Source organism: Stenella coeruleoalba (genome assembly GCF_951394435.1).
Source record: "Stenella coeruleoalba genome assembly, chromosome: 3".
Classification (NCBI taxonomy): Eukaryota; Metazoa; Chordata; class Mammalia; order Artiodactyla; family Delphinidae; genus Stenella; species Stenella coeruleoalba.
Genome location: NC_137148.1, coordinates 138,216,550 through 138,232,800, shown reverse-complemented (window position 1 = coordinate 138,232,800; position 16,251 = coordinate 138,216,550). Strand labels below are relative to the sequence as shown.

Below are 16,251 nucleotides of genomic sequence, written 5' to 3'. Positions count from 1 at the left end.
CATATATACAATGGAATATTACTCAGCCATTAAAAAAATGAAATAATGGTATTTATAGCAACATATATGGACTTGGAGATTATCATACTAAGCAAAGTAAATCAGACAAAGACAAATATCATATGCTATTACTTATATGCAGAATCTAAAAACAAATGATACAAATGAACTTATTTACAAAAAACAGACTCACAGACTTAGAGAACAAAGTTATGGCTACTAGGGGGGAAGGGGAGGGGGAGGGATAGATAGGGAGTTTGGGATTGACACGTACACACTGCTATATTTAAAATAGATAACCAACAAGGACCTACTGCATGGCACAGGGAACTCTGCTCAATATTCTATAATAACCTAAATGGGAAAAGAATTTGAAGAAGAATAGATACTTACATATGTATAACTAAATCACTTTGCTGTACACCTAAAACATAACATTGTTAATCAATGATACTCCAATATAAAACAAAATAAAAAGTAAAAAATAAAATAATGAAAAATTTACCTGGATGTAGAATAAACTAAAAGTGTCTAAATTTTTATAATTTCTAATAATTTGATTAATAAAGTATGGGTTTATGAAGGTTATGAAGTAATTATTTAAATAATTTAAGTAATTAATTAAATAATTTGTTGTGGAATTTAATGAAGAATAATCAATTTCAAATGTACACTTTTTTAAAATTCAACAATTTTTTTCTGAAAATTGTTGAATTTTAAAATTTAAGAATTTTTAAATTACGAATTAATTTTAAAATAAAGAATGCAGATTTTTATTAATAAAGTTAAGTTAAAAGGAGGTAATTTAGTTAAATGATAATTTTTACCTGGAATCACTGAGATGTTGTTATTGACTTTAAAAATTATCACTTTAAATTTTCCCTCTAAGAAATACTAAGGAAAATTACTTTTCTATTAAAAACAGGAAATATCTGAACACTACCTCAGATTTAAAATACCGTGTTTGTTCTTTCTTTTGGAATAATTTAAGAAGAATATATATTTACTCAATCTCTTTAATATAATGGGAAAAGGATTCTTTTCTGAGATTAAAAAGGGCATTATCCAAAGCTGCAGATTTGTGTGTATGTGTATGAGTATAGGACACTTTGCTTTTAGAATGATGATTAGTTGAAAGGAACTAAATACACACTTGCTAATTCTAAGAATAAGATGAAGGGGGATACTGGAACACAATAGGTAAAATAGATTTTAAAAAAAAGGTGATAATTTATTAACATATAATTACTAGCATCTATTCTCTTGCTGAAAGATTATAATTTATCAATATTGAAAAGTCACTGCGGGAGTTCCCTGGTAGCCTATCAGTTAGGATTCCAAGCTTTCACTGCAGTGGCCCGGGTTCAATCCCTGGTCGGGGAACTGAGATCCCACAAGGTGTCGGGTCTCCTTCTGTACACATTTTTATAGGTCATACACAGTGCATTTTGCATGTAATTCTAAAATCCCCAAAATATTCACTGTATTTTTCTTATCGTATTATATCCAAGTCTGAAATTAACTGACGTTCACAACTGGTATTTATATTTAAGATGGTCATGTGTTTTCTCCCCCTGTTTGATTGTAGTTGACTATTTATATTGGATTGACAAAGAATCAGAGATGTCTCAGCTGGAGGTGGTGGTAGGAAAACAGATCTACTTTTATGCATATATAACTTGAAGACGTACTGGATGGGGGTGAGTGGAGCAAAAGCCCATCAACTGGCCATTGGTTAGTAAATTTAGTTTGTGTTAAAATAATGTCATAAATGATGTGTTACTTTATTTAATTATCCTTAATATAGTTCTTGTCTATTACATAATTTTTTAAATAGTAAAGAAAAATAGTTTTCAGAACATTAAAAAAATTTTCACCACCTTTCTTCCCCGAAAATACCATTCACTTTTCAAGTGACAACCTCTTCAACCGAGGGCAAAAAATCCAGCAAAGACTATTATAACCAAGAAAAGAATGTTGAAATATTAAAACTGACCAATTAGATGACTGTAGATCAGTTTCAGCTAGTTTGTGGATCTCACTCAGTTTCTCTAGCCTATGCTTTCATCAAGTTAGCTGTTATATTCTCTCATAGCACCATATGACTTTCCTGTGTAGCATTTACCTGAGTTAAAACTTAATAATTATTTGTATATTGGTTTGATCATTGCCTGCCACCCCATGAGACTGCAAACTCCATGATGGCGGACATCAAGACTTTTGCCCCATAAGTATATACCCAGTTCCTAGAACAGACCTGGCTGCAATACTATTCCTTTAATGAATTAAGAATTAATTCATTTCTATAGTTTATATCTAGAGTTTTTTCCCTCACTTATGGTATTTCAAATGTGTTTTCAAAAGCAGTTTATATAAAGGGACTGTTAACCTGCACAAAAGATCATAAATAAGAGTAAGTCATTTATTTCTTCCTACCAAGATAACACTGAAAAGTTATATTCAGTTTGTTTTGGCCATTTTATTTAAATATGCCTAAATAAATTACAGAACTTGATATTTATCTGTCTCACCACATAGACTTTGGTTCTACTACTATACTTGAGTGCATGGCAGGGTTTCAATTATTACAAAGGACCTTTGCTTAAAAAGCATTCTTTATTTTCCTCACTATGTTATTTGGTATTCAGATGGTTTTCTTTATGAATTGGTGGAGAATGTAATATCAGCACTATTTACTTAGCATTTACATGGTACTTTATAGAGTTCCATAATGATTTTTATAATAATATAGAATTATTACCAGATTTTGCCCTCTTATTTCATAATACAGTGGGGATTAATATGATTTTGAGTTAAATTTTATCTAAGCTACGAATGTATAACTTAAAAGGAGGTTTTTATTTCCTTTTAAAAGATGTGTATTCTCTAGAATATGGAAGAAATGAATAGCAAATAACTTTTCCAGTAAAGCCTTTTACACCTCAAAACAATCCAAGTATTTTCTTACTTTTACGAAGAAAAAGGGTGACTATTGTTGAGTGGTATGGGGTATTGCACTAGGAATATGGCTGGGGAAGTCTCAACCCTTGCTCTACAACCAACATTCAAGAAGACTTGGACAAGGGGCTTCCCTGGTGGCGCAGTGGTTGGGAGTCCGCCTGTCGATGCAGGGGACACGGGTTCATGCCCCAGTCCGGGAGGATCCCACATGCCGCGGAGCGGCTGGGCCCGTGAGCCATGGCCGCTGAGCCTGCGCGTCCGGAGCCTGTGCTCCGCAACAGGAGAGGCCACAACAGTGAGAGGCCCACGTACCACACACACACAAAAAAAAGAATATTTGGACAACCTAAAATGTTATCTTCCTTATCTAACTTACAAAGCTATAGAGAGAATAAAAGTGTGCACGAAAACATTCTCAGAAAAAAAAAATAAAGCCTTAATTTGTAGAAAGTGTAACTTTTTATTCCTCTAGAAATTAAAACTTAAGCACTTTGATATTAAGTTTTCACGTGCCACAGTTAATCGAGCTGTTGCTCGTTTGACTGAGGTGATTAAAAAGGTCAACTTTAAATATCTATATATTGAAGATAGAGCTATCCAGATATTGAAACAGTAACATTATTTCTACTTTAATATTCAGAATGGTTGCCTCAATATAGAATTTCTGTAGGAAAACTATGGGACAACATTAAGCAAATTATCCTATAAATTTTCTCAGTGGAGGACAAATCTCTTCTTTGAAAATGGGATGACAAGCAGTAGTTAAATTTCTGGGTCATGACTGAATTGCAGATTAAACTATGCTTTATTTATACATAACCATTAAGAAAATATACTTTCTTAATGTATTTTTCCCCAGGGACTAAATAATATCATTTAACATGTTATTAAACTCATGAAACAACTGAAGAGTGGTTTATTTCTAAGCATATCTGTTTAGAGCTTTCAATCAAAATTGTGAGGTAAATTTAGAAATGGAGTGACTGATGGGACTGAGGACCTCAAACCACACTACTATATGGATTCAACATTTTAATTTATTCAGTGGGCTGATTGGATGCAAGGTATCTATTCTAACTTCTATTATATGAAGGTGAAATCAGATAATTATAAAAACTAAAATTGACTGGTAACTTAATAATCTAGTCTAGTTACTACACTTATGAGCAAACAGTACTGATGAAATGAAACTGATCAAAAAATTCAGAAGGAATAAAACAAAACAGAAAACACAAAATTCAGAAGTCATTAGTGACAGATCTAAAATACAATCAGTTATCATTATCTTGTATGTATACATTTTACAATATTTTTTCAGAGAACAACTCCAAATCATTTTTTATTTATACAGAAAAAGTGTATTTAGCAAAAGATACACTGAGATCAGAGTGGCTATGGCCCAAGAGACAAGGGAGGGAGGTGAAAGGCCTTCTGAGATCCTGCTATGGGAGAAGGGGTCTGGAGCAAAGTGGTGAAAAGTACTGGGTTAAGTGCTGAGTTGCGGGGGAGGGGCACTACAGAAGGCAGAGAGCTCCAGCTGCATCAACACTGTTGGCAGGTCATGCGTGGAACTCACAGTGACTCGCTGCAAACTATGGGGGGGTGGGAGGGGGGCGGGTTGATTAGTGCTGCTGACTGGAGTGAGAAACATGTCCTGGTTCCTGGAAAGCACCCACCAAGGGACCCAGAAAGGAACCCCAGGATGGTGGGAAGTATATATAAATGTATACACCTATCATTATAGGACTCTATTTCTATCCACATACATAATTATCATTATTTGATGTTACTTCTAATTATCTGTTGCCTTTAAACAAGTCATTTAATCTCTCTATAATGTTCGTTTCCAAGTCTGTCGAATGTGGTTGACAACAACTATGTCGCAGATTTTAGTAAAAATTGTGTGTGTGTGTGTATATATGTTATGTATAATATAATTATATTTTATGCATTTAAAATATATAACTTTTGTATATGTTAATTAAAATCTATTATATGTTAATATTTATATATTTAAAAAATTTGATTCAGTGTATGTATATACATGACACAAGTAGATTGGAAAATCTGAAAATATTGTATTGTGACTATCTGGTTTCTGACTTTGAAGATGTCACATGGATCTCTTCTAACCCAGTGGCAGAGGATGAATTCTTTCTTTCACATTTACCTGAATAGGTAATGTGCCCATCCCAAATGAAATCCTGAATTTTTAAATTGTTCTGATACCTGGGTGGTCAAACAATTCCTGAACTGCACTAATTTTAACTTTTTACCAATCTTCTGTGATCACTGAATTCAGCAGAAGTACTTTGGATGACCATGTAGGGGAGGAAAAATAATTTTCCTTCTACTCTTCTAGGTTCTTGGTTGAGACATCCTTGTAATAAAAAGATTCACAAGAGGAAAAGAAAAAAAAAACAGAAAAGTAACAACATGTATATTTCCTGTATACATGGGAGATACCCAGAAAGCTGAGTAAGTCCTTCAAATGGCCCAAGCCATCATCTTAAATACCATCTCCAGCTAAAGACAAAAGATGTTGGGAGGAGGGGAAGCCAGTTATGGGAGGTTATTAAGTAAAGCACAGTCAACAAGGGGACGGTTGTTAGGCAGATTTAAGCCCCTGCCTTCACCATTGGTAAGTTTCTAGGTATTTAGCCAAACTCTTCTTTCTGGTACAGGGAGGGAGACACCCTTAAACATGGAGATTTCCATTATAAATGTGAATGCCTCTTACAAAAGGGTAACTTCCACTCAGTTTTAAGCTTCACCTGTATCTGCTGTTTCTTAAAAATAATCAGCCTTAAATAATCCTTATGCCAAAGAGGCATATTTTGGGTTGGCAAATTCTGCTCCCCTTCAACAAGTATATGTCATTCCAATAAAGCCTACTTGTACTTAAGCTGTGGAAAGTCTGCCTTGGAATGACTATGAAGTTATGATGGTGAGAAGCAGCCACAGCCCTGGTAAAATAATATTTACAACAAAGATAAACTCTCTAAAGTCAGTCTTAACATTCTTCCAGTTTGAGCAGAAATCCTTGATATGAAGCAAATTTTAAAATACGGAGAACAGAGACCTCTACCACTAAATATTCTGTAATTCAATCATTTTGAGATTAGGTATTCTAAACTGAGTCTAGGATATCAGAGACACTTACGTAACGAATTTAAATTAAAAGCTAATTTTTAAATTCCTGCCTACAATCCAGATATTTTGTCTAGAGGGTAGTGGGCAGCTGGATCCTGGGAAATACTGGGTGATAAATATTTTTCTTTTTTTTTCCAGATAGATGTTTGCCTCAGCATAGACTATTTGAAATGTTATGTCTATAAGCAATTAAATATGCTGAGGAAGTGATTTCATTTTTCTTTTTCTAATAAAACCAAGTGGAGAATTTGGAAGGATAGTAAATAACAAGCTTGTATGGTTCAAGAATCATACAAGTTTAGCAAGTTTCCCAGACCATTTCTATGATAGCATTGTATATAAGATATGTGACAGTTTAGATAGTTTTGAGTTTCAGAAATTAACTATCCCACATATAAGAAGAGATATTAGCTATTAACATCCTCACTTCAATGCTTCATATTCCTCTTTGTTTTACTTTTGTAGAGATACAAACTAATGAATTTAGTCATTTTAATGAGAGTGAAAAATATTCTTTGGAGTTATGTAAATGAAAAGTCATTTAAATGTTTCTTTTTTTAAAAAAAATTCCCTTCAAGTTTCTAGGTAGTTCTACTACCACTGTTTACCCAAAAAGCCTTTTTCAAACTGCTCCCAGAATCCCACATTTTTCTAGTCACTTATCTTTCTTCAAGATCAGCTTCAGAGATCAAAGCTCCTATTTTCATCCAGCTCTATTCAGCCATTCAAATGGCTTTTTTTTTTTAAATGGGATTGCAGCAAACTGAAACTCTGATCACATTCTCTGCACCAAACTGCAATGACTCCATTCTGTTATTACTGAGAAAATGTGAATATCCTCCTATTGGAGAGTTTATATGACACATAACTCCCATTATTTAGAGCTGTTTAAAAAGCTCATCTAAGCTACTATGGTAAGTGAAAATTAAAATGTATCACTAAGTATTACTTTTTATATGATAATTGGAAAAGAAAAGGTGGGACTGTTGCAATAAGAAGACATCTTAATATGATAGTATTAGGAAAAATAATAAAATTGCACATTTTAGGTTAAAATAAGACCATTGGAGTAAAATATATAAAAATATTCTCATCTATTCAGTTATAAAGTTGTTTACTAAGATGGATGTAAGTGTGTAAGAAGGAAAGACATATTTCCCTATGTCTTGACTAGATTTTAATCCACAGGTTTCATAAATGGTAAGAACATGAGAATGATATTTCCTATCAACAAGTAGCTATAAATTCTCTAATGTCTGAAACAAATTAAGAGTTACATACAACATTAAATAGTAAAATATGTGTGCAAATTTTAATTAAAAGAACTGTTTTTCCAGTATTCCACTAAAATGTATTACACATAAACCATTTCCAGTAAAAAGCCTTCTTCTAAGAAAACTACTTAATCTTACACTCTTAAAGAAAATATATTCTATTTTTATAGTAAAGCAGGGAGGTATGAAAAGTGCTGGTAGAATTAAGCAGGCCCCTCTCTCTGCTTGGAAACTCCAAAGACTCCAAAGAGAGACTTTCACTCCTTTTTTGCTTGGGGCTCTTTTTTACTGAAATCTGTACCTCCTCATTACCTACCCTAGAGAATGGAGGACCAGTGAAGTTAACTAGAAATTTTCAATAAAATAAAATAATCTTTTAACCCCCATCCCTTTTATCTCCCGTTGTTACAACTACTACATAAGAGTGTCAACTCCCAGGAAAACCTTAGGGCAATGGCTTGATTTCTTCTATAGCTAGTTTTTCTTTCTTTCTTTCTTTTTGAGCAGATTTGGGGTAATATTTTTACAGCTTTATTTCAAAGTGACAGTATAGAAGAGTGCAAGTAATATAAGTACAATGGACCTCTGGAAATCCTGATGGTACGTGTTGGGCAGGGGGGTTGTTTTGGTGGGTGGATAAATGATGAACTATATGTGAAGGGATAGTTCTTTGATACCTTTGGTGCAGGGAAGTTCAAAAAAATTTAGGTGCAAAACACTTCGCAACACACACCTGCTCAGGATTTTGGGAAATCCACCACCCCCTTTTCCCATCTTTTCTATTCAGTGCAACAAGGCTCTAAGACATTAATGCATAACTTCACAATTTTGGCATCACATTCCCCTGGCTCAGCATATTTTTCAACACTGCAGCAAAGCCAACTCTTTTCCAGACATATATCCCTCCATGCACTGATTAACTACATTCTCTACCCCATGCCCAGCAATGCCCCTCCTATCTCAAGGAGGGGTTAGGGATAATCAGAGCAGGGTCCCCAGATGTCACTAGTGCTCTTCGGCTCCATCGGCCTTCTGTCTATACTATAACGATGTCCTGTGTAGATGTAAAGTTGTCCCGTGGGGTTAGACAAGCCTCGTTCCATTTGGCCCTGACAGGACTGCTGTCCCTGGTGCTGAACCCTGTTAGCCCACCAGGGAGTCTGCTGCCAAGTCAATGGGGCTGGATAGAAAACCTGGCTGGCTGATCTTAAGAATGCCCAGGTGCAGGAGCAAGCAATACTTTGGATACAGGAACAGAACCCATCCACACACACACACACACAAACACACACACGTCTCCCGGGTGTGCGCCAGGACCCCATTTGCAGTTTTCTCCTCCAGACCCGCACCCAAACGCCTCCAACATGGCCTCAAATGCCGGCATGTATCAGCACAGCCCACCTAGACATCAGACTGCAGTACTATCAAAATGCTACTCCCCAAACACAAAGTCTTTATGACGTTAGCATTTCCATTCTAAAACAAATAAAGAAAATCCAATAAATTAATAAATAAATGAAAGTGACCTTTCTCTTTCCTCCCTCCTTTTTCCCGCCCCAAATATTCACATTCCCCTAAATTACAAAGCCCCAAATCCTATAAGAGTCTTTTAAATCTGGGTGGTCTCCCGAGTTCCTCTGTCCCCACCCCTTCCCCCAACCTCTCTGAAACAAAACGACGCCGGAAAGGGCATATCTTACCCCGGGTAGAGCGATAGCAGGAGCAGAATCCACACCGTCATTTTCTGTGAAAATACAGGAGTCGAGTAGACTGAGCTTCCTGTGCTCCATGTATTTGTCGAACTCATCGCTTTTTTTTTTTTTCTCCCCTGCCTCTAGCCTCTAGGTTGCAGAAGAATCCCTCCCCTTTGTATTATTATTATGCTTATGAACTGATGGTGGCTCCCCCCACCTGCCTCTAGTAGGTCCCGTCACTGGGGAGCTGTATTGCTAGCAGCTTCGGGAATTAATATTCAGGGGGCAGAAATAAGATCAGCACAAACGCTTGCAGATACCATCAAAGCGTCAGCTCAGGGAGCATCTTCCAAGTCCCGGGGAATAATATAATTGAGGCAGGGGGAGGGTACAGGGAGAGACGCACAGGAGACAAATAAGGGAAAGGGAAACGCATGCACACTCGTACACATACTCATGCCCCCCACGCTCACACATACTCCTCCAGGTCCATCAATTGAGGTTTGTTTATTTGATTTGTTTTGATTTTTCTTTTAGAGGGCAGCAGGTGTGTGTGTGTGTGTGTGTGTGTGTGTGTGTGTGTGTGTGTGTGTGTGTGTGTGTGTGTGTGTGTGTTTAAAAGAAATGCACGAGTCTCTGCGTGAGTTAACTATCACGCAGATTAACTATGAGGTCAAAGTGGAAGCAATGCGCGCTGCTGCAGCAGGAATTAACACATGCGTGGTGTCTTTCCAGCGCCTTTTAACCCTTTATTGCCCACAAAAGTATGCAAGGACGGGCTTTCACGGGGACAAGAGGTGCTTAGGAAGACCATATACTATATCACCAACGACAGAAGGTTTCTCTCTTCAGATCTGCCAAGAATCCTTATTTAAAATCATGCAATATTAGAAATCATGGTTACATTGTAGAGGGAGGGGGAGCAGACGGTGGGGGAGGATTGGCTGTTTCTCTGTAAACCATCCCGTAAGAAAACAGATTTGGTGAATTTTCAACTTTAATGAAGGGAGAAAACATTGATAGAATTACAAAACAAGAAGAATCTATGATCCCCAGTATTCACTCCTTTTTCTGCTCTCCATCTTTAGTGAAAATGTACAAATACAAACTTCTTGAAGGTTGAAGAAAATAAATGCATGAAAATACCTGCCTGAGTAAAGTCTACAGACCACAAAATAGGGGGCTGCTCTTTGAAAGGAGGTTGGACAAAGGGGAAGGTCAAGAGGACATTAACAATATAAAGGGATTTCTGTTTGCTCTATGGGATTTGACTTTTGTTATTGTTGCTCTGCTTGGTGACAATTCTGAAAATTTCTGGGGTGGATGAGTGGTGTTAGCATGCTGCCTTCTTGCCTAGAATGTTACCATGGATACTGATACATGGGAGATATCCCTTTATGCCAACCTAGCTCATCCATCGCAGAGGAAATCCCATTCACTCATCATGGAGAAGAAAGTGGAGGAGTGTTTCAAGGTTCCTGCAAAATTGAGACCACAGCAAAGATGTTCATGTAGAAGTACAAGTGAAGAGGACGGATCAGATCCCTTCCTGGAACATAGCAGGGAGTCATTTCAAAACCAGTGCCTTTTCTACAAGAACGTCTTCCAGGTGGGGAACTTGAGTAAGGAGTCCAGGAGGCATAGAAATAGAACATGGGATGAGTAGGTGCACACTTCATCTACAATCCTAAAATATACTTAAGGAAAGCAGAGAGAAGTACTGGTGGCTTCCTTGAGGCTGAGGAGACACATTCTGAAGCAAAAAAGCCCTAACAGACACGCCTGGAAACCTGCATGCCTTTAGAACTTAGGCAGTTATTTTACGGCGTTTGAACAAAATCCAGTTAAAACAACAGCATTCACATGCAGTAGCCAATTGACTTCTTTTTTGGTGATTAAATTAGGGGCAGAACAAATGCAAATCCGTTTTTTTTCAATTTTCTTATTCCTTACTGCACTGTGAGGAATTTTGGCCTTCCTTATATTTATAATTTTCTTTTTTTTTTTTTTTTTTTACAGAAAGAGCCTAGGTTGTTAATAGGTGTATACTGTTGTGTTTTCAGTAAAGACATTCTCTCATATTTTGGTAGGCCAACGCTTACATGTTCCCATGCCTACAAAAACCAAGCAAGTGAGATAAGTAAAAGAAAAGGGCTAGTTGTGAAACAGTAAAGTGGTGGAAACCATGCACACCGGGGTGGCCATACCCCATCTGAATGGAGTTGCCACTGCTCTGTTCCAGGCAGTTGCCGGAGGAAATGGGAATGTAACTGTGAGAAATGTCCTAATCTTTAAAATACAAAGGAGGCCAAACCCAACATATATGCAAGGCCACTAGGTTGTAAATAAAAACTGATGTGACAATTCTGCCTTCTACCAAATACAACATTTCCAATTTTCCAATGTAAGTTTTTTCCCCCCCTTGAGTTTAGTGATAAGCATACTGAAGCTGTGAGAATGAATGCTATCACGTTCACAAAGTAGTAATTCAAATTCTGATTCCTTATTGGTATCATAATGATCCCTGTAAATTATAATCTATTTCAATAATGGAATACCTCTCAGCATATTAAGAGAATCCACAGAGGAAATTTTACTGTTTATAGTATCTGGGTACAATTTTAACTGTGCTATTCCTGGCTAGTAAGCTTCAGTTTTCCTCTGTGGAGCTTTCCTATCTGGCGGCTGCTCTCTGAAAAAAAAAAAGTATTTTAATAAATTTTCTAAGATTTTGCCACACATATATTCACTGGTATTTATAAGATACTTCATCTAGTAATTTCTTTTGTAATCACATTTTAGCTATTATTTAATCTTGCCCATTTTTAAGAAGATATGTTGTGATACATATTTAAATTCCCATTATTTGATAAATGTGATGTTCATATTTTCATTGCAAACAATATATGTGTATATATGCCTACATTTTATACTAATATTTTTACGTTATTAAAACGTAGAAAGATAAAAACTACCACCTGCAACCTCTTATTCAAACAAGCCCTTGTCAATATATTGGAGAATTGTTTGGCAGGTTAATTTTCTCTGAATGAAGTTTACTTTTACTTTGATATTATTATTATTACTATTACTATTATTATAATTACTACACACAGAAGTGAATTATAAGGTCAAAATTTGGATCAATTTGGTTGTTGACACCAAATCTCTTATCACTTGCAGAATTAAAATACTTAGGTTAATGATGAAGTAGACTAACCATCCTGCAGATAACATTTATAACTGGGCGACAAAACATTAAATAAACAACTACGTAAAGTACTAGAAAGTCACCAAAAGCAGGCTGAAAGTGGTGAAGGTTTGACCATAAAAAGAGGAAACTGAATTGGATGAGATCTAGGATTATGAGGATTTTCCCTGAGGATGCTTAAAAAATGATCAAGTTCTCCCTATTTGCCTGGAACTTCCCTGGTTTTAGCTTGGAAAGTCCCCTATCCCTGGAAAACCCTGAATTGCAGAGGTAAAGGTTGGTTAAAATTATTAGAAGGCAACAATCTTACTGATTTGAGGTTTCAGAGGAGAGTTGGAGCTGCCAGAGCAGCTCAAATTAAGGGCGGGGGGTGGGGTGGGGTGGGAATCATAGAAACAAAGTAACAACAGAAAGGTAAGACTCCAGATCTACATGCAAACTTTGTTTAGATATTTGTTTTTGAATGGAAAGAGCAGAAGGGCACCAAGAAGACTGCAAGAAAGCAAAAACTGAAAGACTGAAAAAGTTGAGCCAGTGTTTCGGCTGCCATTCCCTGTACGAGATACTGAGTTTGGAGTTTGAAGGATTTGCTCTAAGCCTAAGGACAAAACTGAAACTAACCTGAAAACAGTAGAAAACTAATCTTACACAACATTAAAGTGATTTGTCAATAATTTAACTCCGGGAATTCCCTGGTGGAGCATGGTTAAGAATCTGCCTGCCAATGCAGGGGACACGGGTTCGAGCCCTGGTCCGGGAAGATCCCACATGCCACGGAGCAACTAAGCCCGTGTGCCACAACTACTGAGCCTGCACTCTAGAGCCCACAAGCCACAACTACTGAGCCCATGTGCCACAACTACTGAAGCCTGAGCACCTAGAGCCCATGCTCCGAAACAAGAGAAGCCACTACAATGAGAAGCCTGCGCACCACAATGAAGACCCAATGCAGCGAAAAATAAAAGCAAATAAATTTAAAAAAATTTTTAACTCCTAATAGAACAAAAATCAATATTCTTCAGAGGAGTATTATAATCTGAATGTTGGTAATATATAAAACATCTGAGAACATGGTAAAAAAAAAAGTCGTAAGACATACAAAGTACAAAACAATAAGACATATTGTTTTAAAAATTGCATTTAGTACAAACCAACCAAACCTGAGATGCAATGAGCGAATAAGGACATTCAATCAACTGTTTTAAATAGTTCAAGGACTTAAAACAAAACATGGCCATGATGCTTATATGATCAATGAGTGTACCGTAGGGACTCTCAGAAGAGAAATGGAAACTATTTTTTGAAATAAAGCAAAATAGAAAGTTCTAGAACTGAAATTTATAATGCCTGAAAGAAAAAAAATCATGCATGTTTTAATATCAGATTGGCAATTGAAGAATAACAGTAGAAGAAATGATTGGTAAACTTGAAAACATGTCAACAGAAATTATCCAATATGAAAACCAAAGAGAAAACTATTGAAAAAAATTGAACTACTGGAAACTGTGAGACAATATCTAGCCTCCTGATAAAGTAGTGTAGAAGGAGAAGAAAGAGAGAATAAACATAAACATATTTAAAGTAATATTGGCCAAAAACTTTCCCAAAGTTTGTGAAAATATTCCATATAGATCCAAGAAGCTTAGTAGACCCCAAGCAGGGTAAACACAATGAAAACTATACCTGGGAACTTCATAGTCACACACCTAAAATCTAAAGATTAAATGAAAATTTTGAAAGTAGCCAGAGAAAAATGAAACATTACAATTGCTAGAGGTTAATATTACATTGATGGCTGACTGATCAAAACAACAGGTCAGGAAACAGTGGATGATACCTTTAAAGTGCTGAAAATAAATTATACATAGAATTGTATATCCAGTAAATAGGTCCATCAGACGTGAAAGGAAAAAAAAAGACATTTCAAATAAAGGAAGGCTGAGAGAATCTGTCACCAGCAGAGATGAGATGAAAATAATGCTAAGGTAAATTCTTCAGGCTGAGGAAAGTGATGGCAGATGGGAACCCAGATCAATGGCAAGCGCCCTGAAAATGGGTAACATGTGAGGAAACTATATAGTTTTATATATATTTCTTTTAGGTGACACCTGACTTTTTAATGCAAAACTTATAACACTGCATTTTGGAGTTTATAACACATATATGTATAAAATACATGTCAACAACTGCACAAAGTAGCCTAGAGTTGGGGTCAAATAAAATTATACTTTTGTAATTTCTTGTCTATTTCATGAAATGATATAGCAACTGTACACGGGGTTTGGTAAGTTAAAGGTGAATATGATAATCTTTAAAGCACCACTAAAGGTAATATGAAAAGTTGTACCTAAAAATCATTAGAAAATTTAAAATAAAATACCAAAAATTATTTTGTAAATGCAAAAGAAGGTAGAAAGTACCAGAGGGGAAAATAATGGGACAAGCCGAATGCGAATAGCAAAATGGTGGTAGAAAATAAGCATGAACACAAGGAGTATTACAAGAGATAAAGAGGTATTCTTTATGATGACGAAAAGATCAACTCATCAAGAAGACATAAATATAATATTTTACACACCCAGTAACAGAGCTTCAAAATAAATAGAAGCAGAAACGGACAGAACAGGGCTTCCCTGGTGGCGCAGTGGTTGAGAGTCCGCCTGCCGATGCAGGGGACGCTGGTTCGTGCCCCGGTCTGGGAGGATCCCATGTGCCGCGGAGCGGCTGGGCCCGTGAGCCATGGCCGCTGAGCATGCGCATCCGGAGCCTGTGCAACGCGAGAGGCCACAACAGTGAGAGGCCCACATACAGCAAAAAAAAAAAACAACAAACAAAAAACGGACAGAACAGGAAAAATAGACAAATTCCACAATCATAGTTGGATACATTAAAAGTCCTCTGACTTAACATTTGTAGAATAATATACCCAATAATTGCAGAGTAAAGTAAAAAAGGTACATCTTTTTCAACTGTTCATAAAATAAGCCTCAATAAATTTCAAATTTTTGAAAGCTTGTGTATTTTCTAACTACAACAGATTTCAATTAGAAATCAAAAATGTAAAATATGTAGGAATGTTTCAAAAAGCTTGAAAATTGAAAAAATAATACTTCTAAATAATATGTGAATCAAAGAAGAAACCACAAGAGAAGTTGGAAATGCTTCAAAATAAATGAAAATGCAACATAACATTTGTTTTGTGAAGCTAAAGCAAGTCTTAGAGGAAAATTTATGCCTGTAAATACACTGAATAAAGAAAACAGTGATCTAAACTTCTGACTTTAGAAGCTAGAAAAAAGAATAAAGAGCTCTATACATATATTCATTTGATTTTCAATAAAGGTGAGGCATTTTGAAGGGGAAAGATGAATGTTTTAAAGTAATGATGTTGGAATAAAGGATTAAATTATTTTAAAGAATAACATGTGCCCTTTATTTTATGTCACATGCAAAAGCTAAAATTATTAATTTTAAGAAAACAGAATATCTTTATCACTTTGGGGTAGGCAAAAATTTCTTAGAGAAGGTATAATGTATTAAATATAAAATATGACTGATAAATTGGTCTTCATAAAAACAAAAAATATCTGTTCATCAAAAGACTACTAAAAGATGAAAAGGCAAGTCACATACAGGGAGAAAATATTCACAATATAAGTGTCTTACAAAGGACTTGTATCCAGAATAAAGAACATAAAGAAATCTTACATCTTAATAGTGAAAATGCAAACAACCCAATAGAAAAAGGTCAAAGTACTTGAACAGACTCTATGAAAAAGTTGTAAGTGTATCTAATAAGCACATGAAAAGTTTCTCACCATCAGAATTCATTAAGAAAATTCAAATTGAAACCACAATGATATCTTTCACATGCACTGTAATGGCTAAAATCAGCAAAAGTGACAATGACAAATTTTTTGAGGCTACAGAAAAATCCTCATGCATTTCCTAGAAAGAA

At 35.8% G+C, this 16,251-nt stretch overlaps 1 protein-coding gene across 2 annotated transcripts in view; it reads right to left on the bottom strand.

The window, feature by feature from the left end:
- The window catches only part of GABRG2 (gamma-aminobutyric acid type A receptor subunit gamma2), a 209,584-nt gene that overhangs the window by 110,261 nt on the left and 83,072 nt on the right, over positions 1-16,251 (bottom strand). The window contains exon 1 of one of the 2 annotated variants that reach the window (XM_079916851.1): positions 9,089-9,243. The exons of the other annotated variant lie outside the window; for it this stretch is intronic. Within the exon in view, the coding sequence (XP_079772977.1) occupies positions 9,089-9,195 (107 nt within the window). The 5' untranslated portion in view covers positions 9,196-9,243. Of the gene's footprint in view, positions 1-9,088; positions 9,244-16,251 lie in introns of those variants that run through there. 2 annotated transcript variants of the gene reach the window in all.